Source organism: Salmo salar, chromosome ssa28, assembly GCF_905237065.1.
Source record: "Salmo salar chromosome ssa28, Ssal_v3.1, whole genome shotgun sequence".
Classification (NCBI taxonomy): Eukaryota; Metazoa; Chordata; class Actinopteri; order Salmoniformes; family Salmonidae; genus Salmo; species Salmo salar.
The window spans coordinates 1,773,366-1,800,001 of NC_059469.1; the positions used below are offsets into that span (position 1 = coordinate 1,773,366).

General features: G+C 41.1%; 3 protein-coding genes across 5 annotated transcripts in view; 2 read left to right on the top strand and 1 right to left on the bottom strand.

The window, feature by feature from the left end:
• Window positions 1–674: 674 nt before the first annotated feature.
• On the bottom strand, window positions 675–13,679 carry LOC106589297 (cyclin-dependent kinase 5 activator 1). Of its 3 annotated transcripts, none has more exons than XM_045710465.1 (2): window positions 13,498–13,679; window positions 675–5,151 (listed from the first exon to the last, which is right to left on the bottom strand). In XM_045710465.1, exon 2 carries the CDS (start codon window positions 4,885–4,887, stop codon window positions 3,979–3,981), a length of 909 nt encoding a protein of 302 aa, XP_045566421.1. In that variant the 5' UTR covers window positions 4,888–5,151; window positions 13,498–13,679; the 3' UTR covers window positions 675–3,978. The 3 variants fall into 3 exon arrangements, with proteins under 3 accessions (XP_045566421.1, XP_045566422.1, XP_014034554.1); XM_045710466.1 differs by lacking the exon at window positions 13,498–13,679 and adding an exon at window positions 7,748–7,793; XM_014179079.2 differs by lacking the exon at window positions 13,498–13,679 and adding an exon at window positions 7,448–7,738.
• Window positions 13,680–13,808: 129 nt separating this feature from the next.
• LOC106589296 (26S proteasome non-ATPase regulatory subunit 11B) lies at window positions 13,809–19,744 on the top strand. Its single transcript, XM_014179078.2, has 13 exons — window positions 13,809–14,010; window positions 14,842–14,943; window positions 15,230–15,426; window positions 15,613–15,670; window positions 16,015–16,209; window positions 16,554–16,698; window positions 16,813–16,873; window positions 16,987–17,049; window positions 17,241–17,366; window positions 17,457–17,492; window positions 17,649–17,700; window positions 17,830–17,972; window positions 18,108–19,744. The coding sequence occupies exons 1-12, from the start codon at window positions 13,920–13,922 to the stop codon at window positions 17,970–17,972; spliced, it is 1,269 nt and encodes a 422-aa protein (XP_014034553.1). The 5' UTR covers window positions 13,809–13,919; the 3' UTR covers window positions 18,108–19,744.
• A 3,786-nt stretch (window positions 19,745–23,530) lies between these two features.
• Window positions 23,531–26,636, top strand: part of LOC106589298 (vesicle-fusing ATPase) — a 47,320-nt gene continuing 44,214 nt past the window's right edge. Inside the window, exon 1 of the mRNA XM_014179080.2 lies at window positions 23,531–23,686. Within this exon, the coding sequence (XP_014034555.1) occupies window positions 23,675–23,686 (12 nt within the window). The 5' untranslated portion in view covers window positions 23,531–23,674. The remainder of the gene's footprint in view (window positions 23,687–26,636) is intronic.

The following is a 26,636-nucleotide window of genomic DNA, read 5'->3' on the forward strand; positions in this document are numbered from 1 at the left end:
TCCGCCTGCTAACCTGGCAGCTGTTTCCTAGGATGCTAATCCGCCTGCTAACCTGGCAGCTGTTTCCCAGGATGCTAATCCGCCTGCTAACCTGGCAGCTGTTTCCCAGGATGCTAATCCACCTGCTAACCTAGCAGCTGTTTCCCAGGATGACGTCCCGACAGCTAAAGCATCCTGCAGTCAGGTCAGGATGACGGCATCACCACTTCCCTGTCAATGAGAGCTATCTCAGAGGCATCACTAGCCTCCTGATGGACTAAAGTGGGTGGGAGGTGTGGGAGAGCAGGTTAGAGACTAAGTCAGCAGTTGTGTTATCTTTCATACTCTTTGATTATATCGTCTTTGATTTACCCCATATGGCCAATGGAAATCAAATGGAGGCAGATTGAATGGTCATTGACTTTGATACTATGATTAAAAAATACTGTATTATTTATGTCTCATAATCTTACAGTATGTAACTAGATTGATTCTCCTCTAAATTGGGGATATGTCATTTTAATCTTCAAATTATTATTTAATGGATTTAATTCCACGGATTAGTCTGTTTTTAAATTCATAACCCTGGCAACTCTTAAATGATATACGGGCCATTGTGGGGTCTAGTAAACAAATAGTGACAAGTATGTGATTATATCATTGAAGGGTCCAACTGCAGATGAAGACACCACTCATTTGTGCATCATGAGCAATCAGTGCATTTTATTTTCCATCACAGTACAAAAATAAATTAAAGTAAGCGGAAACAAACTGGAAAAGGTTCAATTACAGCAAAGGCTTTTTTCAAAATAACTGGTAGCCTATCAGTGTAGAGTATCCTCTTTTTCCACTTCCTATTGGTCATAAGAAAACAAACTTCACACATTCTTCTGTACAAATAAATTCTCACACACACACACACACACACACACACTTACACACTCGCCACACATGCAGTCAATGAAATACCCTTTTGAAGTTCTTTAACACTGTTTCTTTTTTGTTCTACAAAGTACACAACAAGATACAGAAAAAGAAGTCAACAGAAATGTTCTAACTATCACGTATTTTTTCTCTCCCTTTTTGTAAGATTTTTCAAGTCTTTTTCAAACAACTACTCAGTGATACAATTGAAAAAAATGGCACATTTTAGTGAGTTGGGGCGAGAGAGTCAAGATTCCCCTACTTTTAACCATTGACCCCACATGCCCTGCCTTTTCCCCAGAGCAGTAGCCTGTCCAAAGTGCGTGTGTCCCCCCCCATTGCACTACACAACACACAACAACCCATTTCCCATTGCATTTCATCTCCCCGTGACAAGGAACAATGCCACGGTACTGCTCCACAATACGTGTCCACTTGCACCAGTCATTTTTCTCTTTGACTCCAACTGATACAGCAGAGGAGAGAGATGATCATATCAACCAACAGTCCCTAAGAACAACCTTCATCACATGAGAGAAGAGAATAGCCTTTTTTTCATTTAGAAAAAATCCTACGCCATTTAGCATTTCCAGAAAGAAATTTGAGAAACAACTATGAAACAAAGCATGCATCATTTCTCACTGTTGAGATGATGAAAAGCGGGCATATACTCGTTATCAAAGTTATTATTTTGATTTGTTCGATTTAAAAAAAAAAAAAAAATCCCCAAGGTCCAGTTTAGTATATGTATACTATTGACAACTTATTCCTGTTAAAACTGTGGATTCAATTCCACTTATCTCTTACAACATACACTGTAGCAGTGGTTGACAGAAAAACCTACCACCTCCCTTTCTTATTAGTTATTGGAGATGGAGGTGCTATCATTCTACCAGTTTCTAGCCTTTACAGTTATTCAATGGAAATGATAGCCATGTACCTTGACTGCTCCATTTGCTCTCACGTAGATGTAGTCATGGTGTTCCTATTGCCCTCTATGCTCATCCATTTCTCGGAGTGGCTTCAGCTGATTGAAAACCTGATTATCTCCATGGAGGTCAACTTGGATATAACCTACAGTATAACCTAATCTCATCTCCTCCCCAGCTGAAAAAAATTGTCTTAGATTTGATTAATATTGGCATTGAGAGATTATTCCAGGGATGGCTACCTGTCACATTCTCTGATGTGGTTCTGAGTGAAATGGCCTGCCATTGGCTGATGGTTATGTTGTCTTGTTGATATGTGGAGCTGGGTGGTGTGTTGGGTTTGAGATTGCTCTGTGTCTAGGGTTCTAGGGTCTTTGTCTTTACTCAAGGTCTCTCTGATGTGGTAGTTACTTTGGCGATGGTCAGACTTTTTATTGGTTTTTTAATCTAGGGTCAATCTATAGCTTATTCCCTGCAACATTCATTTGCAACAACCATCAATCTTCATTCCCACCAAAGATAAGCTCACAAAACCCATTCTTTCATATCCGGTTCTTTTAAACAGACCAATTTATCATTTATTCATGATCTTTTGATTACAAGGGATGTGGCAAGATAACAAATAAATCAAGTTTCAATGAGTTATTAGATGGAAATCCACCCAATCACTCAACATGTGGGACATCTTTGATGTGTTTTCAGACCTACAGGATTTTCATCAAAGATATGGCACTAGCTAAACATTTGTTAAAGCTAAATGTCTTGTAGCAGAATATGGACCTTCATTCCAAAGTGTTTTTAGATACAACCTTTAGACAAAAAATACAAAATGATTCCTTGGTAAACAAATAGCCTATTTTAGCAAGCATAGCTAAATAAACTAGTTTTCACTTTTCTCACAGCATTCTCTAATGCAGATGCAGTTGGTTTAATTACAGATCAAATGGAAAAAAGTAAAGTAATTATTGTCCTCGGAAATTCAAGAAAAATGGCATGGCACACGTGCATTAGTTTATTATTTCTAAGTAAAAATTAAAAGCTTTTTAAGAAAATCAATAAATAAGCCACCCTGGGCTTGAGCATTTGAAGAGTTTTTTTCTGAGATGAAAATAAAGTAGGTCTTAACACGTAGTGTGATAATCAAGCCTTGTGTTTGATGTTGTATTTCCTCATGTCCTATTGTCTTGTTGTAAAAAAAAATAAAAAAAATATAAATAAAATAAATAAAAAGCCCACAATGCAATTCAGGTCTGTTGTCAAGTCCTTCTGAAACAATCTTTCTCCACCAAACCCCTCTCGCCAAGTCACAAACAAAGCCACATCAGCATGAATCCAGGTTCCGTGCCCCCACTTTTCCATTCAGATCAGATACTGTTTGCACTGCAGCACAACTGTCGAGTCCATATCCTTCCTTGCAGTGGGGGTACATGGGTTTTCACTTCACAGTCTAAAGAGCCAGCATTGCAGCTTGTCTGTTGATGTGAACACTAGCCCAGTCACGCAAGGGCCCTTTACCATCCCGTTGTAGGCAGTGCATCTCAGACAGTCAGAACAAACAGCAGGTGGTTGGTAGGGTGGTGCAGCCTCAGTCCTCTCCACATTCATAGCTGTAGATTTGTGTTCCTTTTCTATTGTTTGTTTTTTTCCATTGTCAGTTTTGTATTTTTCAATGTATTTATACATGTACGTAAGCAGAGAATGTATCCGAGTCTGGCATTTTTGTTAGGTGTCAAAAGTGAAGTCAAAATGCAATTCTCTTTCCTTCGAAAAATATTAGTTTGGTCTTCAGAAAACTTGAGATAAATAGGATTTTTACCATAAAATGTTTTCGTTTTTTTTCATCAAACTGTGCTCCTATGTCCCTCTTTCAGTGGACTGTTGTACTGTTAGCTCTCAAACATGCTTATAATCTAAAACTTTTTGGCTATATCTGAGCCAAATTAACCCTAAAAATGAATATCTTCCCATCAAAGCTTCCCCACTCCCCTCTTCCTACTCCCTCAACCAATCCCCCTCCCCCATTTTGAAATACCAAACTGGAGTAGGCCCCTCCTCTCCCCTGGTTTCCCTCCTCTCCCCTGGTTTCCCTCTCCTCCCCTGGTTTCCCTCTCCTCCCCTGGTTTCCCTTCCCTGAGCCCCGGGACCCTCACCGGTCCAGACCAATGAGCAAGCGGTTCCTCTCCTCCTCCTTCTGGCTTTCGTTCTTTAGGTCGGCAAACACCTGGGTGAAATAGTGCGGGTCCGAGTTGATCTGGAGCATCTTAGCGCTCATCAGGTTGATTATGGACAGGCAGCGGTCCCAGAAGGTCTCCTTGGAGCTCTCCACCAGGAAGGGCTTAAGCGGGTAGGAGATTTCATTGCCCATGTATGAGTAGGACAGGTAAAGGCAGGTGAGCAGCACAGCCTGCAACTCGTGCTCGTTGGCCACCTCGGAGGAGACCACGTCGCGGCACAGCATGTAGACAAACACCACGTTGGCCGGGGTGATGAACCCCTGATCTTGCCAACCCTGAAGAAGCAGCGAGCGGTCCACGCTCCGCAGCCACAGCACCGGGTCAGTGGGGGGCAGGTGTTTCAGTCGGTAGCAGCGCCGGCACAGGAACTCACCCAGGCAGCGCAGGAGCTCGCTGGTGGAGGCCTGGACGATAACCCTCTTGGGCGTGCCGGGGGCTGCATTAGAGTTGGTCAGCGGGGCCTTCTTGACTGACGAGGCGGCGTTGTTGGAACTCTTGACGGGGGTCGGGGTGCTCTGGTCCTGAGCGAAGGTGGACAGGTTGGCGCAGGACTGAGACTTCTTCAGGTTCTCGTTGTTGAGATGGGTTACATTGTTCTGGTAAGTGGCGTTGGGCTGCACCTTCTTTGAGCTTTTTTTCTTGGCCGACACAGCCACGATCCGCTTCCATGGCAGAACGTTGATGAGCGAGTGACGCTTCAGGTTCTTGTCTTTGGCGTTCTTGCTGTTCTGAACGGCCGCGTAGTGGCCCACTGTGGCTGGCCCATCTTCGAAGAGGGCCGCCTTCCTGTAGCTGGGCGAGAGAGACAGCACGGTTCCCATGGTGACTGAGTAGCAATATCCAGGGGCGTTAGCCTCTCTGGGTTAGTGGATGACCGACCAGAGAGAACGGCGGGAGGTCCTGAGGATCTCAATGCTTCTGAGCTGGGAGACCCTGGCTACAAGCGTCAGTTCCTCTCAGGCATCTAATGCCACGGTAGGTCCTTATAGTACTGACAGGAAGGTACGTACTGGATGGATCAGGAGTCGGTCTGAGCAGATTCTCTCTGTGCACTTGGCTCTCCTTCTCAGCTAGGTGAAAATTGCCTGTGGAAAACAAAATGGTTCAATGTTAGCAAAATTAAATGCATGGCTTCAGTAGCTATTATCTACATTTTACCACTTTCATTGTGTGTTCATAAATGTGAGCAATATACAATGTATTTGATGTTGAGAATGAAATAGGCCAATCTTGATTGTGATAATTATAAATAAATGCAAAGATATTTCAATATTTCCTTGCTAATTGAAGATAATTATGGATTATTTGGCTGCAAGCATTGTTTGGCTACATTCTGTTTTGGTTGTGTACATCGACTGTCTGTGTCGTCCTTATAAAGGAGCATGTCATAAAAGCGATACCGTGAAGGCTATTGTGTTGAGATATCTTGGTTGGCTCTAATAATTCACAGGAATTTCCATAACATTCAGATATGCTTTCATAAGCATGGACCCCCTCCCAGGCAAACCGGCAACCCAGGGACCCCCATAATACGTTAGCAAATAAATAAATAATCACGTCTTATCAGGTAAATGATAATGGCAAGGAGAAGTAATCCACATTTTAAAATGAATAGACTTACCCACATAATTGGAAGAGGAAGTGTAAACTCTAACATAGCCTATTAGCTAGAAAGGTAACTCCAAACACATTTTCACTCAAAGCAGCTGTTTAGTTGATTTTAAACAAAGGTTAGCCATGTGTTGGCAAAATGTATGTCCAAGTCAAGAAAGCTTACCAGCGGCACCAGCCGCACTGAGGGCAGTCAAGCACCTATTATTTTAGAGGGAGCACAAAGTAGGTGAGGATGGAGTGGGGGTGATTAAAAAAAAACTGAATTCTCCAAACACCTGAAACAACTTTTTCCTGCAATCTAGAGCCATAATAATTATGCCTAATTCTAGTAGTTTAATTTAGTAATTAATTTTACATCTGAACATTTTAAAAACAGGACAAATCTGAGGGGGCATGTGCCCCTGTGCCCCCTATGAGCATGACACCTCTGGCACTGGAAGCTTAATCGCTGGTGCTTTTTCAAAGCCTATGTCAGATACTCCAGTAAGTGTAATTTGCTCAATATTAGGATTTGAGAAATAAAGAAATCATTAGAAGATATTTTACTATTTTCTACTGTAGATATGTAATTCAAAATTCGTTTATTCTGTTGTTGATAGAAATATTCATAAAAACAATGACCCTTAGGGGGCAGCGGGCCCTCGGTGGAATACTCCTGGTGTTTACAGTAGAGTTTATATCGACAAGTGCTCGGTGGTCCAGTTTGAATGATCTAATTAGCTGTATTGTTTTGACTTGGTAAAGGAAAAACAGACGGGTGAATCTAGACATATACCTTCGAATGTTATGGTGCCTTCAAAGCACTCAGCAGTTCTGACAGCAAATAACAAGTTGGATTAGCAACTACACTGCTTGCTTGTCGACTATCCTCGTGGTAAACCAAAGTAAACACATCCGAAGGGCCCCTATGCCTTTAATAAAAGAAATCAAACAACCGTCCAATTTACTCAACTTTTATGTTGGTCTCTACACATCCAATTCCTCTTGAATTATACATGGCCATGCTTTAATTCGAGCGAAGCCTAACGAATGATGGATGTATCCATGCTCATACAGTAGTACGTTCTTTTAAAATGGAAGCCTGAAATGTAAACACCTTTATGTGAAGGTCACATTTGCTATAGGCTACGAAATCATTGAAAATTGAAAGCGATGTTTGTAAAATGATATAAACGAATTATTGCTATGCACTGTTTCATAACTTTTGCATCTATTGGCTAGCCTAATAATAATAGTATATTGCTAAGGAGTCATGTGCGCTGAGAAACATTTCAATGAGATACGATTAAGCCATAACCAAAACAACAACAAAAAAGTGATTGAGACTCAAAGATTTTAAGTTGATTTCAAGCAGGCTAATCGATTTGTCAGAAAATCCCAAATATGTTTGGCTATTTTACTTGTTAATTGAAATATAAAGACAGTTTGTCTAGCTGCAAGCTTTGGTTTCAAGGCTGTTACATGTGGTTGTGTAGATCGGCTGCTGTCCATGGTTCTGAAATCGAGAGTCTGCGTCCTAATAAAGGCGCAAACTCGACGCTGAGTAATATGGAATTCCAACAAACCATTTTGACATGACTCCTCATTATGGTGCATAGGGGTAGCCTCATGAAAAGAAATATAGGATACTTCAAAATCTAGCAGTTAAGACTATTTTCCCAAGTGATGTTGCCTAGTCTCACATTTTGATGTTTACCATTTATAATTCAGTAGGTTATCCTTCGAAATAGGCTACAATATTAGATACATTATACAATCATTACTTACAGTGTGATAGTTGTCCTCCAGTAAATGAAAAAATAATGGCACTGCAGTGATGGCTTCCTAAACAGTAGCAGCCAATTCATTTGATATTGTGCACATCAAGGTAAAACCTCATAAACCATCTTGGAAAATGCAGATAAAAAAAACATAATACAGTACAATCCAAGGAAAGAAAAGGCATTAATCAAGCAAAAGCATCCGCGCGCCTTGACATATCCTAGTTATCGCCCGTCTCTGGTGCGCAGCTGATGGTAGGCAACTGTGGAATGGATGCTGATATGAAGATGTGCTATTGGTCCTCACCGCGAGATGCGCTTTCAAGGGTTGCAGTGCACTCCCACTGGCTCCCTGGTGTAAAAAGGGAGAAAGGCAGTGGTCGAGCTCTGTCCGTGGTGCTGTAATTTGCAACTCCGTCCAATCACAACAAAGCTGCACAATGCACTTAATACTCAAATCCATTTCTTGAAAAACAGTGAATGGATTTTAGCATGTAGCCCAGCTGTTTTAATTACACAAGAAAAGTAGCCAATAAATAAATATCCACAGTTATGAAAGCTATTTTTATTTATCAATAACCTACATTTTAGATCACATCTAGGTTGTCAAAATGAGTCGCATAAATCTAAATGTAGGGATAGCCTGATATAGCAAGGCAGCAACACATTTTTATTTGACATTTTGCAGGATGAAATCTCTTGAGATGCACCATCTCGTTTTAAGAGTGTCCAACTGTTATCATTGTTCAGACCTAGTAAGGGTATATTCATCTCCTTTTCACTTTTTTTTCCATGAACAGACCACTTTGAATTAAATGGTGTAGGCCCAGTGGTGTAGCGGTGCCTGGAGAAGGGGGTGTACTCCAATGTTGCCAGAAATTTCTCAAATGGCCCACCCCGCAAAGGAAAGGCGCCCTGTGTGAAAAATTATTTGAGAATAGTGACATACACTCTGAAATTGGTCTTTCACAGTCAGGCCAACCAAAGCTGTACTGGGCAAGTGCTAATAGTAGGCTGTGTCAAATTCAGTTTTCCGTTTTTTCCAGATTTTCACTCTCAAATTCACACCTTTTTAATAGAAGAACAACCAAATGTGATGTTCTAAATCGATAACAATGCTTAAAAACACACCAGGAGACCACTTTTGAGATCTGGGAAGAAAGAAAAAAAAATAATAAATAGAAGAAATTTCTATTTTTGAGTTTAGTTACCGCTTAATTCAAGTGAGCAGGCACCAAGTACTGTTGTAGTAGTATTTCTGTAGCACATGAGAAGGAGTTTGCAAAACAAATGGCCACTGGATTGATGCAAATAATCATGATATCATTCTGCCAGGTAGGCATAGGCTACTTTGTCGCTAGTTAAAATTTAATTGAGAAGGTTTTTGGGAAAGCCTTTCCATCTACCAGAAGATGGTTAGGCCTATCATTAGCTTAGCAAGGCTATATTTTTCCTGTTTGAAACCTGTACATTTTACTTCATATTATTATAAAGTCACCTAGTAAAATACTACTTGAGTAAAAGTCAAAAAGTATTTGGTTTTAAATATACTTAAGTATCAAAAGTAAATGTAATTGCTAAAAAATACTTAAGTGTTAAAAGTAAAATAATAATTTCAAATTCCTTATTTAAATATATATATTTTTTAATCTAATAATTTACAGTATTTAACTAGGCAAGTCAAATTCTTATCTACCAAAAGGCAAAAGGCCTCCTGCGGGGACGGGGGCTAGGATTAAAAATATAAACAAAAAATAAATATAGGACAAAACACACATCACGACAAGAGAGACAACACAACACCACATAAAGAGAGACCTAAGACAACAACATAGCAAGGCAGCAACACAACATGACAACAACATGGTAGCAGCACAAAACATGGTACAAACATTATTGGGCACAGACAACAGCACAGACAACAGCACAAAGGGCAAGAAGGTAGAGACAACAATACATCATGCAAAGCAGCCACAACTGTCAGTAAGGGTGTCCATGATTGAGTCTTTGAATGAAGAGACGGAGATAAAACTGTCCAGTTTGAGTGTTTGTTGCAGCTCGTTCTAGTTGCTATCTGCAGCGAACTGAAAAGAGGAGCAACCCAGGGATGTGTGTGCTTTGGGGACCTTTAACAGAATGTGTCTGGCAGAACGGGTGTTGTATGTGGAGGATGAGTGCTGCAGTAGAAATCTCAGATAGGGGGGAGTGAGGCCTAAGAGGGTTTTATAAATAAGCATCAACCAGTGGGTCTTGCGACGGGTATACAGCGATGACCAGTTTACAGAGGAGTATAGAGGGCAGTGATGTGTCCTATAAGAAGCGTTGGTGGCAAATCTGTTGGCCGAATGGTAAAGAATATCTAGCCGCTCGAGTGCACCCTTACCTTATAAATTATGTCTGCATAATCTAACATGGGTAGGATGATCATCTGAATCAGGGTTAGTTTGGCAGCTGGGGTGAAAGAGGTGAGATTACGATAGAAGAAACCAAGTCTAGATTTAACTTTAGCCTGCAGATTTGATATGTGCTGAGAGAATGACAGTGTACCGTCTAGCCATACTCCCAAGTACTTATATGAGGTGACTATCTCAAGCCCTAAACCCTCAGGAGGTAGTAACCACACCTGTGGGGAGAGGGGCATTCTTCTTACCAAACCACATTACCTTTGTTTTGGAGATGTTCAGAACAAGGTTAAGGGTAGAGAAAGCTTGTTGGACACTAAGAAAGCTTTGTTGAAGAGCGTTTAACACAAATCCAGGGAGGGGCCAGCTGAGTATAAGACTATCATCTGCATTTAAATGGATGAGAGCGCTTCATACTGCCTGAGCTATGTTGTTGATGTAAATTGAGCATAACGTGGGGCTTAGGATCGAGCCTTGGGGTACTACCTTGGTGACATGCAGTGGCTGAGACAGCAGATTTTCTGACTTTATACTGCACTCTTTGAGAGGTAGTTAGCAAACCAGTTCAAAGACCCCTCAGAGACAACAATACTCCTTACAATACTCCCACAAGAATGGAATGGTCTACCGTATCAAAATCTTTGGCCAAGTCAATAAAAATAGCAGCACAACATTGCTTAGAATCAAGGGCAATGGCGACATCGTTGAGGACCTTTAAGGTTGCAATGACACATCCATAACCTGAGCAGAAACCAGATTGCATACCAGAGAGAATACTATAGACATCAAGATAGCCAGTCAGTTGATTATTGACAAGTTTTTCCAACACTTTTGATAAACAGGGCAAAATAAAAATAGGCCTATAACAGTTAGGATCAGCTTGATCCCCCCTTTAAATAAAGAACACACCGTGGCTGCCTTCCAAGCAATGGGAACCTCCCCAGAAAGGAGAGACAGGTTAAAATGGTTGAAGATAGGCTTGGCGATGATAGGGGCAGCAACCTTAAAGAAGAAAGGGTCTAAACCATCTGACCCAGATGTTTTTTGGGGTCAAGTTTCAGGAGCTTCTTTAGCACCTCAGACTCAGTGACTGCCTGCAGGGAGAAACTTTGTAGCGGGGCAGGGGGAAAAGAGGGAGAAGCATCGGGGATAGTTGCATTAGAAGGAGTGAGAGGAGGAAATGTTGGATGGGCAAGGAGACATGGCTGAGTCAAATAGGAATCCTGACTTAACGAAGTGGTCTTACATCTAGACGTTCCGCTAGCGGAACACCTGCTCCAATATCCAATGATAGGCGTGGCGCGAATTACAAATTCCTCAAAAGACAAGACTCTCCTTTATCTAACCACACTGTCCGATTTCAAAAAGGCTTTACAGCGAAAGCAAAACATTAGATTATGTCAGCAGAGTACCCAGCCAGAAATAATCACACACCCATTTTTCAAGCTAGCATATAATGTCACAAAAAACAAAACCACAGCTAAATGCAGCACTAACCTTTGATGATCTTCATCAGATGACACGCCTAGGACATTATGTTATACAATACATGGATGTTTTGTTCAAGCAAGTTCATATTTATATCAAAAACCAGCTTTTTACATTAGCATGTGACGTTCAGAACTAGCATTCCCACCGAACACTTCCGGTGAATTTACTAAATTACTCACGCTAAACGTTCACAAAAAACATAACAATTATTTTAAGAATTATAGATACAGAACTCCTTTATGCACTCGCTATGTCCGATTTTAAAATAGCTTTTCGGTGAAAGCTATATATTCTGAGTAGATAGCTCGCCATCACAGGCTAGCTATTTTGACACCCACCAAGTTTGACCCTCACCAAACTCCGATTTACTATTAGAAAAGTTTGATTACCTTTCCTGTTCTTCATCAGAATGCACTCCCAGGACTTCTACTTCAACAACAAATGTTGGTTTGGTTCCAAATAATCCATAGTTATATCCAAATAGCGGCATTTTGTTCGTGCGTTCAAGACACTATCCAAGGGTGACGAAGGGTTACGCGCCCGACGCGTTTCGTGACAAAAAAATTCTAAATATTCCATTACCGTACTTCGAAGCATGTCAACCGCTGTTTAAAATCAATTTTTATGCTATTTTTCTCGTAAAAAAGCGATAATATTCCGACCGGGAGTCGTTGTTTTCATTCAAAGACGAAATAATAAAAACATGGGGTCGCCTCGTGCACGCGCCTCCAGTCTCTGTTCTCTGATCGACCACTATCAAAATGCGCTAATGTTTTTCAGCCAGGGCCTGCAAAGCCACCATTCAGCTTTTTGCTGCCTTCTGAGAGCCTATGGGAGCCGTAGGAAGTGTCACGTAACAGCAGAGATCCCCTGTTTTGGATAGAGATGATCAAGAAGGCCAAGAAATGGTCAGACAGGGTACTTCCTGTACAGAATCTTCTCAGGTTTTGGCCTGCCAAATGAGTTCTGCTATACTCACAGACACCATTCAAACAGTTTTAGAAACTTTGGAGTGTTTTCTATCCAAAGCTAATAATTATATGCATATTGTAGTTTCTGGGCAGGAGTAATAATCAGATTAAATCGGGTACGTTTTTTATCCGGCCGTGAAAATACTGCCCCCTATCCATAACAGGTTAAAGAGCTCAGCCATGTGCTTCTTGTCAGTAACAACCACATCAAATTAAGGGACATGGGCAGCTGTGAGGAGGAGGGTTATTCTCCAGGTCTTTAACCGTTTTCCAGAACTTCTTGGGGTTAGACCCAGAGAGAGAGAGAGAGAGAACTAATCCTTAAAGTAACTAACTTTGGCCTTCCGGATAGCCTGAGTACACTTATTTCTCATTTGCCTAAACGAGAGCCAGTCAGCCTGAGTATGCGTGTGCTGAGCCTTTCGCCAAATGCAATGCTTGAGGTGGAGTAACTCTGCCAAATCACGGTCGAACCAGGGGCTGAACCTGTTTTTTAATTCTCATGTTCTTTATGGGGGCATGTTTAACAATACCACTGAAAATATCAAAAAAGAAGGTCCAAGCGTCTTCGAAAGAGGGGATCAAGCTAATTCGATAAGATTTTACAGAGGCCAGTTCATGAAGGAAGGCTTACTCATTAAAGTTTTTTAGCAAGCTCCTATGACAAATCAGGACAGGTCGTTTCACTGAGCAGCCATTACGAATGCAGGCTGTAAAACAGTGATCACTAAGGTCATTACAGAAAACACCAGACTGATACCTATCAGGATTAATTGTGAGGATAACATCGAGAGTTGCCTTTTCTGGGTGTTAGTTAAGCAAACCAGAAGGCACATTTTCCTTTTTTATTTAAGGATAGCCAGGGGCACACTCCAACACTCAGACATAATTTACAAACAAAGCATTTGTGTTTAGTGAGTCCGCCAGATGACCAGGGATTTTCTCTTGATAAGTGCATGAATTTGACCCTTTTCCTGTCTTGCTCGACATTCAAAATGTAACGAATACTTTTGGGAGTCAGGAGAAATGTATGGAGTAAAAAGTACATTATTTTCTTTAGGAATGTAGTGAAGTAAAAGTAAAAATTGTCCAAAATATAAAGTAAAGTACAGATACCCCCCCAAAATTACTTAAGTAGTACTTTAAGTATTTTTACTTAAGTACTTTACACCACTGATTGAGGCATATCTTACCTTGCTTCAAAGTAGCACTATAGAAACTTGGACGCAATTAGTTATAGACATCCTCATATGCGTTTTCCTGTTCTATTAGTTTTCTTTCAATTTTCTTTCGTTGTCTAGCAGCCAAAATTGGGATTAAGAAATTAGTGTATAGCGTACCCTCGCAACACAACTGTGTAGGCCTACACTAAATGCTGATGATTGGGCCTAAGTGAAATTGTCATGACATTCTGCTCCTACAATTTCTTTGATTGGGTGAGTCAGCACAGCAAAATATAATCTACTGTTTACTATAAATACTGAACTACAATCCCCAAAACGTATATTTGGCTCCCTCTCTGGTGATGTAGCTGCGTAATCCTTTACGTATTTCCTTATGGCGTTGTTGATTGTTGTAGGCAGGCAGCTTTTGAATCGGTAGCTAGCTAGCTAAGATGGCGGCTGCGGCAGTGGTTGAGTTTCAGAGAGCTCAGTCTCTCATTAGCACGGATCGTAACGCCTCTATTGATATTCTACATTCTATCGGTAAGTAATGATTGTAGGCATTTAGACGAGAAAGACTCGTATTGTTGTTGTATTTATGCACGATTTAAGTCACCGCAAAGTCAGTTTTATACACTGACAAGAGCCGGTTTGTGTGCGGTGCTGACTCACTGTGGAATCGTTGGGTTGTTTGCTAGATAGCTAGCAAGGTGGTCGTTGGATGACTAGCTAGCTGTAGTAGGCCATGATGATCTGGAAAGCCCAGACTGACTGCAAAGACGTTAACTTGCTACATATGTTTTTATGCAACGTGTTTGTAACTAACAGTTTTCACAATACAATTCAAAGTCGCTAGCTAACGTTAGCTAGCTAGCGTTGTTGGCTGGCTAGCTAGCCTTGTAATAAAAGCTAGTTAGCCAGCTATAGTAACCAGTTAGCTAACTAGCTACTTCAATGAACTTGATAATTGAATTAGTCTTAGTTAGGTATGTAATTTTGGTGTAGACAATGTAGCTACTGTTAGACGCTCTAAAATTAGTTACTACGTTAGCTTGCATACGTTGCCAAATGACCAGTGAGATCAAATCCACTTTTCTTCATTAGCTATCGTTAGGTAGCTAATTAACTACCAAACTGTTGTTGACAGTTCTGTAGCTAGCTTTGTAGCATGCTATTCCCTGTGTTGTAGTTGTCATCAAATTGCATTAGTCACGGGGCCCCAGTTAGCTCTGTTGACTTGCAACCCTAGTAGACCCAGATAAGCATTAACTAAGACAGACAAGGAGCATAGTAGTTAGCTAGGACTAGGAGATTGGCAGTATCTTTTCATACACTGACAATGTCAATCTGTGCATTATTTTCCTTGTCGAACAGTGAGGAGAGATATCCAGGACAGTGATGAAGAAGCCGTTCGGGTTAAAGAACAAAGCATCTTGGAGCTGGGGTCACTCCTGGCCAAAACAGGACAGGCTGCAGGTGAGACTCAACACAAACACCATATCTGGTCTATTAGCCTGGCTGCTGAACTAGACTAACTTGGGAGTGTGTAATCCATTAACTGCACAATGATTCACTGTATGGGCCATTGCTTAACTGTTCTGTAGTACCCAATAACAGATTATTTCCAGTTGTGAAGCTAACATCACTATTTTGACAGACACAACACAACCTTGCATAGATAGGCTTATTGGGTAGACAAGATATGCTTACTGTTGTCATTCATTTAACCCTAATCTCTGCTGTGGTCATTCCTCTACCCCAGAGTTGGGGGGTCTGCTGAAGTTTGTGCGGCCATTCCTCATCTCCATCAGTAAGGCTAAGGCAGCCCGGCTGGTCCGCTCCCTGCTGGACCTCTTCCTAGACATGGAGGCAGCTACAGGCCAGGAGGTGGAGCTGTGTCTGGAATGCATCGAGTGGGCCAAGGTGGAGAAGAGGACCTTCCTCAGGCAGGCTCTTGAGGTAAGCTGACCCCTTTCACCTAGAAGATGAGCTGTTGTAGACTCTGACACTTTAGTTTGAAGACCATATGTCATTTAGTCTCTTCTCAACACATTTCCCCTCCATCCCAGAGTGATATCATTCATATTTTTACACTATGATGTTTCAATAGCAATCAATGACACATTTCTCTTCCCCTCTCCCCAGGCCCGTCTGATCTCGCTCTATTTTGACACCAAAAGATACCAGGAGGCCTTGGCGCTTGGTGAGTAACAGTTCTATCTGTATGGACTGACAATATTATCCCTGCTCCATGAGCTCAGCATCTGTCTGAGCGTGGAGGGCTACGCATTGGATATGTTCACCCATAGCTGTGTCCAAAGCTAAGTAGCATGACTTAGTATCCCATTCACCCCCGTCTCCTGGACGCCTTATAATGAGCTGTCAAACAGGTCGAGACTCATGACATTGAGTTGATCTTTAATATTCCACAACACCAAGATTGTGAGCCACACCGGTATACTAAAGATGTGTTAACTAGAAGGCACTTTAGATAAGTGTCAGCTAAATTACTATATGACCATTATAGTACGTTTCTCTGGTGTTCAGGCACCCAGCTGCTCCATGAGCTGAAGAAGATGGATGACAAGGCGCTGCTGGTGGAGGTGCAGCTGCAGGAGAGCAAGACGTACCACGCGCTCAGCAACCTGCCCAAGGCTCGTGCCGCTCTCACCTCAGCCCGCACCACGGCCAACGGCATCTACTGTCCCCCCAAGCTGCAAGCCGCCCTGGACATGATGTCAGGTCAGTCCCAGTGAACGAGCCTCCATCCATAGCCCCCTACAGTTTCTAAGCCATTGAGGAACACTAATGGCAGCTTATGTTGTTATTTTGTCAGAAACAACAGAATGTTATAAAAAATAGAATACACTCTGAGCTCTTTTGTTCTACCAATAAAATAATCAATGAAGCTGTAAAATGGCCTATGTTCACTGTATTCATTTACCAGGGATTTCAGTGAGTCAATGTCTTACTCATTTGTAACACCCAGAATTAGTTTTCTGACCCAAATTTAAGAAGAGCTGTGTGTTGAGGTGGCGAAGTGCCATGCTTAGTGTGGATGACTGACCATGCTTCCTCCCCTGCAGGGATTGTCCATGCAGCTTCGGAGAAAGACTGGAAGACTGCCTACTCATACTTCTTTGAGGCCTTTGAGGGCTACGATTCCATCGACCACCCTAAAGCCATTACCGGTCTCAAATACATGCTGCTCTGCAAGATCATGCTCAGCCTGTAAGTGATACTACCTCCTAGCTGTGTCGCAGTGATATGAAGCATACAGGTATGGCTTGGGGTAGCGTTGATGTGTTCCGACTTGGTTGACCCTCTGGTGCTGGTCTCTTTCAGACCAGAAGAGGTGCAGTCCCTGATCAGCGGTAAACTGGCCCTGCGGCATGCAGGCCGACAGGTAAGAACCCGCCATTTGCGCACGTGGGGGTGGTTTTTCTCAACTTGCATTGTGTAACAAGTTTTTAAATTGGTTGGTACCTGGCTGACCATAGTCTCTACCTCCCTTTGCAGACAGATGCACTGAAATGCGTTGCACAAGCCAGCAAGAACAGATCATTAGCAGACTTTGAAAAGGTAACAAATTCCTTTAGCCCTCATTGTTGGTGCAATGTTTTTTTTTTTTGTCTTTCTGAGGACCTCTATTGTGACGGGCCCATTTGTATCCTCCCTTGTCTCACCTTCCCTCTCCTCCCCACTAAGCCTCTTTCTTTTCTCCCTCTTTCTTTCCTCTCCCTCTCCTCCTATTTCCCCCCCTCCATCTCTAGGCCCTTACAGAATACAAAGCAGAGTTGAGGGACGACCCCATCATCAGAACCCACCTGGCCACGCTGTATGACAACCTGCTGGAAGGGAACCTTATCCGTGTCATCGAACCCTTCTCCAGAGTACAGGTATGTACATCTGGGGCCGGTAAATATTGCTTGATGTTGGATTTCTAACTAACCACTCATATAATCCTTTATGGTGTTTTTCTCTTCCAGATTGAACACATATCAGGTCTCATCAAACTGTCAAAGGTAGAGGTTTCTGCTTTGCTACCTTAATTTCTTTGGTATTTGAGAAGGGGGAAAATCAGCAAGCATTTAGTCCTGTGATATAATATTCCCACATCTTATCAATCCTATATGCCTTGATGTATTGTCAGTAATCAGTGGATACGTTCCCCCCTTTAGGCGGATGTCGAGAGGAAATTGTCACAGATGATCCTGGACAAGAAGTTTCATGGTAAATCAATTGTCTACTTGCTTGGTACATGTCTGGTATAAACTACCGTATCATACCTCTAATTGTATTAGGCTTCTTCTGTTCAGTGAAATGTAATTTAGTCTAAATTGCCTGTATGACTCATTATAGGGATCCTTGACCAAGGCGAGGGCGTCTTGATCATATTTGACGAGCCACCAGTTGACAAGACTTATGGAGCGGCCTTGGAGACTATTCAGAACATGAGCAAAGTTGTGGACTCGCTTTACAACAAAGCGAAGAAGCTAACATAGGTGGGGCTCTTCAAGAGCAACACATGCACACATGTTCTGTCAGATTGCATAACTCACTGCATCCTTCCAAACAGGAAAGGATGAGTTTTCAAACCATTGTGCTTACTGTAGATCATGTGTATTTTTCGTCCTCAGAACAAATGGCGGGACCACAGTGGCGTGTGTGTGACCAGAGTGTAACGTTTTAAGAAGGGGACATGAGAGCGACCAAAAAAGTCAACAGGATTCCCGGTTCCCCCTCAACGGACAATTCCATCACCCCTCTAATTCTCATTATTTTTTTTGATGTTCTTTCAGGAATCTGTTAAAATCTCAACGGCCACAGCAGGCCATCAGGGAATATTGTACAACCACAATAAAAGTTTAAGAAAGAGAAATACATGTTTATCTCCTGTAGAATAAAGATTGGGCTTACAAAGCCTACAGCTGACTCCGTTGCCACAGGAAAAGGTGCAATATCGAGTGCCACCAACACTGCTTCTTTTACAGGCCCGGGACAAGGCTTTTGGTCAAGGTGGTTTCTTCATTTCTTTCTGTTCATATCTTTCTGAAGTGGATGGTGGTTTTAGCTAGTTGAAGGTAGGTTAGAAACATTGGGATGTCCCAGCAGTTAAATTTGCATGTTGACATATCTCTTGAGTCTTGTCCTGGAGGAAGAACTCTGCAATTTCCCCTTAGATGCGCCAGCTGAAAAGTCAAAAGGGGCTATACTGTAGGTATTCATGAAAACAGAAATTAGCTTTTTAGTCATAATTTAGGGTTAGCAGTGTGGTTGGGTTTAAAGTCAGATTTTTATGCCTAGCTGTGCCTGCTAGTGACCACGGCAGAGCTGCCTCCAGAACAAGATTCATTATGACAAATGCTAACCTGTGTTAAATTTAGTCAAAATAGCTCCCTCTAACTCTTGCTGTGCTCATCATATTCATGCCAAGAGTCAGTCAATTCCCCTTCATGATATTTCAAATGGTTGTCAACATCACTTTATTTGGATTGCATTTTGTTTTTAACTAAAATAAATCTGACACCTTTGTCCCCTTCATACAGTACATCGTGCAGAATGGATGCCATTTCACACCACTAGTGGCCTCTTTTGGCCCTCTACTTTGCCTCAACGTTTGGCTACATTTATATAATTTAGGGGTGCAGAAGTGGAGATGTATTGATTGCCTCTGAGCGTCTGTCTGATCCCGAGTGACCGATTATCCATTGTTAGATCCTGGTATGCTAATAACCAAACAACAATTTGTATGGTTTAGTTTTTTTTTTTCATTTGTCATTTTCAGAAATAAACATTTTTGTATTTTTAAGGATTTTTGTCTGCCTCTTGGAAAATATCACTGACCCTGGCAAAGTTCGATTGGGCCATTTTAGCCCTCTGATGTGCTCTTGTGCTGAGGTAATTTGGGTAGGATGTTGGGTGTCCCTTGTTGGACAAGTGACTTCAGTTGATTTGGACGCCAGTGTAGAAATAAAGGTCTAATAGACGAAGGCCTGCAAAGTAAATGTCTGCTGGGACTAGCAGCTTCAACTGGGTGGGGAAGAATGAACGTCTCCAGTTGCTTACTGGGTGAAAAGTAAAGAAGGTCAAATCAAAGGGAAGATGTGTGGGAAGAATCCCTGTCAACTCTGGGATTGCCATGTTGTGAACTGCAATTGGAGGGTTATGAATACTTTGGCATTGTGTATTGTCTTTTCTCCTGTTGGGCATCTATTCCTGTGTTGGAAAATGGCCTCGTTCCATCAAAGGGCATTAAACCATAATTTCAATGACATCTTTGGATTGTTTTTTACAGAAGGCAATGTAAATATTTTATGAACCTGTTGGTGTAATGAAACGTAGTCATTGAGTTAAAAAAGGAAGGATCTGTATTCTGACATAGTGTTTATGCACTATATAAGGCCATTATATTCCGTTTTAGCCCAGTCTTGGTTCAGAGGGTGCATCGTTGCAGAGTTCATGACTTCTGCACCAGAGTTCTCCAATATTGTGCCATAAACTGCACTGAACTGACTTTCCCCCATTTTTTTTTTTTTTGTCAGTGAAGCATTTGAGTTTTTCAGTATATTAACAAGAAGCAGTCACTAAACATTAGTGGGAGTCCCATTTCAAGAATGTCCACATCTACATTTATCTGTTAGGTAGGGCCAAATGTGTAAAACCATACATTTTGGGACAAAGTTTGAGGTGAATAGATGCAATGCACAGTACCAGTCAAAAGTTTGGATACAGCTACTCATTGAAGGGTTTTTATGTTTTATTATTTTCTACATTGTAGAATTATAGTGAAGACATCAAATGAAGACATCAAATAACACATGGAATCATGTAAGCAAAAAAGTGTTAAACAAATCAAAATAAATGTTATATTTGAGATTCTTCAAAGTAGCCAACTTTTGCCTTGATGACACCTTGGCATTTTCTCAACCAGTTTCACCTGGAATGCTTTTCCAACAGTCTTGAAGGAGTTCCCACAAATGTTAAGCACTTTTTGGCTGCTTTTCCTTCACTCTGCGGTCCAATCCACCTCACACCATCTTCATTTGGTTGAGGCCATGTGATTGTGGAGGCCAGGTCATCTGATGCAGCACTCCATCACAGCCTGGAGGTGTGTTTTGGGTCATTGTCCTGTTGAAAAACAAATTATAGTCCCACTAAGCGCAAACCAGATGGGAAGGCGTATCGCTGTGGTAGCCATGCTGGTTAAGTGTGCCATGAATTCTACATAAATCACTGACACTTTCACCAGCAAAGCACCATCACACCTCCACGGTGGGAACCACACATGCAGAGATCATCCGTTCTACTCTGCCTCTCACAAAGACACTGCGGTTGAAACCAAAAATCAACAAATTTCTACCGGTGTAATGTCCATTGCTCGTGTTTCTTGGCCCAAGCAATTCTCTTCTTCTTATTGGTGTCCTTTAGTAGTGGTTTCTTTGCAGCAATTTGACCATGAAGGCCTGATTCACGCAGTCTCCTCTGAACAGTTCATTTTGAGATGTGTCTGTTACTTGAACTCTGTGAAGCATTTATTTGGGCTGCAATTTCTGAGGCTGGTAACTCTAATGAACTTATCCTCTGCAGCAGAGGTAACTCTGGGTCTTCCTTTCCTGTCGCGGTCCTCATTAGAGCCAGTTTCATCATAGAGCTTGATGGTTTTTGCAACTGCACTTGAAGAAACTTTAAAAGTCCTTGAAATGTTCCGGATTGACTCACCTTCCTGTCTTAAAGTAATGATGGACTGTCATTTCTCTTTGCTTATTTGAGCTGTTCTTGCCATAATATCGACTTGGTCTTTTACCTAATAGGGCTATCTTCTGTATACCACCCCTACCTTGTCACAACAGAACTGATTGGCTCAAATGCATTAAGAAGGAAAGAAATTCCACAAATTAGTGTGGCTACTTTGAAGAATCTCAAATATAAAATATTTTTAGATTTGTTTAACACTTTTGGTTACTACATGAATCCATATGTGCTATTTCATACTGATGATGTCTTCACTATTATTCTACAATGTAGAGCATAGTAAAAATAAAGAAAAACACTTGAATAAGTAGGTGTGTCCAAACTTTTGACTGGTACTGTAAATCTACAGGTAACTTCCAAAATTAAAGAAACACCAACATAAAGTGTTTTAGTAGGGCGTTTGACCACCACGAGCAGCCAGAACAGCATAAATGCGCCTTGGCATAGATTCAGACAAGTATCTGGAACTCTATTGTAGGGATGCAACATTATTCTTCCATGAGAAATTCCATAATCTGTTGTTTTGTTGATGGTGGTGGAAAATGCAGAATCTTCCATAAGTGTTCAATTGGGTTGATATCTGGTGACACACACACACACAGTCACACACACTGCTGTCTGATGTCAGAGACATTGAACCACTCAACCAGGGTTCTCCAACCCTGTTCCTGGAGAGCTACCCTCTTTTAGGTTTTTGCTCCAACACCAGTTGTAACTAACCTGATTCAGCTTATCAACCAGCAAATGTTTTGAATCAGGTGAGCTAGATTAGGGTTGGAGCAAAAACCTACAGGACTGTAGCTATCCAGGAACAGGGTTGGAAAGCCCTGCACTGGACACTTCCCGACATAGCTCATTCTAATATTTCTACTGCTGTGCTTTAGTATTTAGTTACACTGTTTATACACACCGCATATATATTTATATCCTGGATTCTTGACATAACTCACCAATATATATAATGCTGTACACAGTGCTTTAATTGGGCTGAAATAGGTGCCAGTACTCGTTTTGGGTGGTGGTACTGTTTATGGTGCAGGAGCTCCACAATAATTTTCTAGCAGTAGAAAAATGGAGGTGCTGGTACTCAGCTCCGGTGAGCTGCTGCCCAAGTCAAGCACTGGCTGTACATATTCGTAGTATATCTTTTGTAGATTCTTCCAGTGTACATACATATAGATTGCCCTTTGGTTACCGCTATGAGTGCTATTTGGGTTAATTGGATTTTGTACTTTAAAACATTTTAATAATTTGTGTAATTGACATTTTACTGCATTGTTAGAAGTTAATAACGTTAGCCTTTTGACCACACCCACTATAACCTCTGCTAAATGTGACCAATAAACTTTGATTTGATACACATACCCTTTAAACTCCCTATGCTCCTTTGAGGCTCCTCTTTCAAAGTAACTGAGATCTCTTCAAGCCATGGTAGCCAAAATAATGGGCAACTGGTCATTTTTATACATGACCCTAAGCATGATGGGATGTTAATTGCTTAATTAACTTAAGAACCACACCTACTTTCAATATACTTTTTATCCCTCATTTACTCAAGTGTTTTCTTTATTTTGGCAGTTACCTGTAGGTATGACGTTGAGCAGAAACATGATGGACCTATTTCATTTGAGTGTTTACAGAAATACAGTGTCCACCAATATTCCACCAAAAGCAACTTGTGTATTTAGATTTTATAATTTTGTATTGATATTTCACAGGTTTGAAATATAGCCCCCTATACAGCATCCACAGCTTCACACAGTTTTCCAAAACCCCAAAAGTATTTCTTGTTTTGGTTTCTATACACATCAATATCAAATGTGCAGACGGTTCTTGCTGACTAACAATTACCGAGTATATCTGATGTTCAAATAAATTCAAATAAATATGTTTTCAAAAGTGTTTGCGTTCTCTTTTCTGTTTAGTGTTTTTATGATCAGCCTATTTGCAATAAAGTATTCACTTTTCCATTTGACTTTATAAAATAATCTCTCTGACCATTTGTATACTAGCAAACTTGGAAATTCACATATTGAGAATAGGCATATAAAAGTAATCCTGATAATGTACAATATATATATTTTTGTTCATGAGTGTGTTAAAAAAAACTACTTATGCTCACAATATTGAAGCAGTTTATTAAATCGTTTGATTGTGCAGTTTCCGAAATATGTCTTATTAATAACCTATGTACTCACCTGGGATAAATTTACCAGCGGAGTGCATATTTATATGCTGTCCCGCTGGCAAAAATTTCCAACGTTATTTGGGTAATCTGTAGTTTGTCCAAATATTTCATCGCCAACGTGTGCGTGATGACATCACTTCGTAAGTCACGGCGATCCCGCCCACTTAGCCTGTGTAGCATTAGTGGAGTTCAACGATTGTGCTGTTAGCAGTGCTGGGAACATTTACTCTGAATTGTATTTGAAAAACGACAACAAACAGCAATATGGCCGGCCGGGTGAGTTTCCTTTAAATAAATGACTTTAGGTAAACATATTGAGACAATGCTGTGTGTTAAGGATGTTTCAGCTACTATTATCTACCGTTAGCTAGTTAGCTAGCTACCTCCAACACACACACTACTAGCCTGTGTGGCAGAGTACGTCATTCAAACCTCAGCCCGGAAGACGAGTATCTTAGGGTTAGTGTCCACTGCAAGCCATGTAATATCAAGCTAGCTACACAATACACTCAAATAGTATCTCTCTATGCTGTATCTCTAGTCAGTCTCGACCAGGAAACTTCATAGTGATAGTAGTTTGCTAATAAAGCCAGCACAGTATGAAAGGATACAGCTAGGCGAAACAAGTTATATCTCTACTGGCACCAAGGTTTGACAGCTGGCTAACTTGTTGACTAGTTCTCAATACCAGCCTAGCTAGACACACACACTCGTACCACCAGGGAAGTGAAATTGAAATGTCTGACTGCTGGGAAAGAGGCACAACAACATATAACTAAGTCATTTTTAGTCCAAATATAATTTAACATTAGCTAGAGCTTTCCACTTTCAAGATACTTTAACAATGTGGACTGGCTAGGTATCCACTGGCTGACAGTGGCACTGTAGCACAGATGAAAGGGATTTCATTCATCTTTGACTGTACTGTGTGAAATCTGTGGATGACACAATGTTATGAAGTAACTGGGGGCCCCTATAATGCAAAGGCTGTAGATGACAAGCAGTCATGCTCACGTCTAGGGGTAGTTCTTCCTATAAGTATTTTGTGTACATTTTAGAACGTTTGAGTTGATTACATTTGGATAGAATGTGAGGAATTCCCTTAAAGGTAGACTCAGCGATGATGACACACTACACGTCAAAAGTTTTAGAACAGAGTTTTTATTTATTTTTACTATTTTCTACATTGTAGAATAATGGTGAAGACATCAACACTATCAAATAAAACAAATGGAATCATGCAGTAACCAAAAAAGTGTTAAACAAATCAAAATATATTTTATATGATTCTTAAAATAGCCACCCTTTGCCTTGATGACAGCTTTGCACACTCTTGGCATTCTCTAAACCAGCTTCATGAGGTAGTCACCTGGAATGCATTTCAATTAACAGGTGTGCTGCCTTAAGTTAATTTGTGGAATTTCTTCCCTTAATGTGTTTGAGCCAATCAGTTGTGTTGTGACAAGGTCAGGGGGGTATACAGAAGATAGCCCTATTTGGTAAAAGACCAAGTCCATATTATGGCAAAAACAGCTCAAATAAGCTAAGCAAACAGAAACGACAGTCCATCATTACTTTAAGACATGAATGTCAGTCAATACGGAACATGTCAAGAACTTTGAAAGTTTCTTCAAGTGTTGTCGCAAAAACCATCAAGCTCTATGATGAAATTGTCTCTCATGAGGACCACCACAGGAAAGGAAGACCCAGAGTTATCTCTGCTGCAGAGATAAGTTATCAGAGTTATCTCTGCTGAAGTTCAATAGTTACCAGCCTCAGAAATTGCAGCCCAAATAAATCCTTCACAGAGTCCAAGTAACAGACACATCTCAACATCAACTGTTCAGAGGAGACTGTGTGAATCAGGCCTTCATAGTTGAATTGATGCAAAGAAACCACTACTAAAGGACACCAATAAGAAGAGACTTGCTTGGGCCAAGAAACACGAGCAATGTACATTAGACCGGTGGAAATTTGTCCTTTGGTCTGGATTCCAAATTGGAGATTTTTGGTTCCAACCAGCGTGTCTTTGTGAGATGTGGTGTGGGTGAACGGATTGTCTCTGCATGTGTATTTCCCGCCATAAAGCATGGAGGTGTTATGGTGTGGGGGTCCTTTGCTGATGACACTGTCTGTGATTTATTTAGACTTCAAGGCACACTTAACCAGCATGGCTACCACATCATTCTTCAATGATTACACCATCCCATCTGGTTTGGGCTTAGTGGTACTATCATTTATTTTTCAACAGGACAATGACCCATCACACCTCCAGGCTGTGTAAGGGCTATTTGACCAAGGAGAGTGATGGAGTGCTGCATCAGATGACTTGGCCTCCACAACCCCCTGACCTAAACCAAATTGAGATGGTTTGGGATGAGTCGAACTGCAGAGTGAAGGAAAAACAGCCAACAAGTGCTCAGCATATATGTGAACTCCTTCAAGACAGTTGGAAAAGCATTCCAGGTGAAGCTGGTTGAGAGAATGCCAAGAGTGTGCAAAGTTGTCATCAAGATAAAGGTTGGCTATTTGAAGAATATCTAATATAAAATTTATTTTGATTTGTTTAACACTTATTTGGTAACTAACATGATTCCATATGTGTTGTTTCATAGTTTTGATGTCTTCACTATTATAATACAATGTAGAAAATGGTAAAATAAAGAAACCCTTGAATGAGTAGGTGTTTTCACATTTTTGACCGGTAGTGTAGATGCAGAAAGTAAACAGCATAGTAGATCAATTTCCCCTAACAACTAAGAGCGTTGAAGCACTAACCCGTGCACATGCGCAGATACCGTGTGACTGTGTGAGAGCAAAGTCTTGCGTTTCACTCATCTCAATGTCACGAGCAGCACCACAGATAATCTCATTTTATTGAGTCTACCTTTAAACACAATCTGCAACTTAAAACAGCTGCTTAGCTAAAACTGTGCTCGCAGTGTTCCACAAATCATTAGAAAATATTTGCCTTAGAGTGGAAAAGCTCCAGAGATTTGCTCCGGTCAGCCCAGTATCCAACTCAGTTTTCCATGATGTTCATTAGCGTCATTGGATTAGTTTCAAAATATAGACCTAAATAACATTAGTATCTCTGATGTTGGTTGGTAAACAGGGCAGCTCAAATGTACTCAAAACCTATGCTTTTTTTCTGTCTACTTTTGCACCAAAGTGGTTTCCCAGAAAATCACTGACTATAAGCATTATATTTTATTTTGATTTCAGT

Excerpts from the sequence above, each read along its gene's own strand:
- LOC106589296 (XM_014179078.2), top strand. The coding sequence starts at position 13,920 with ATGGCGGCTGCGGCAGTGGTTGAGTTTCAGAGAGCTCAGTCTCTCATT. Across the intron at positions 15,427-15,612 it reads TCCTCAGGCAGGCTCTTGAG|GCCCGTCTGATCTCGCTCTA; the intron begins GTAAGCTGACCC and ends CCCTCTCCCCAG. Across the intron at positions 17,367-17,456 it reads AACCCTTCTCCAGAGTACAG|ATTGAACACATATCAGGTCT; the intron begins GTATGTACATCT and ends TTTCTCTTCCAG.
- LOC106589297 (XM_045710465.1), bottom strand. The coding sequence starts at position 4,887 with ATGGGAACCGTGCTGTCTCTCTCGCCCAGCTACAGGAAGGCGGCCCTC.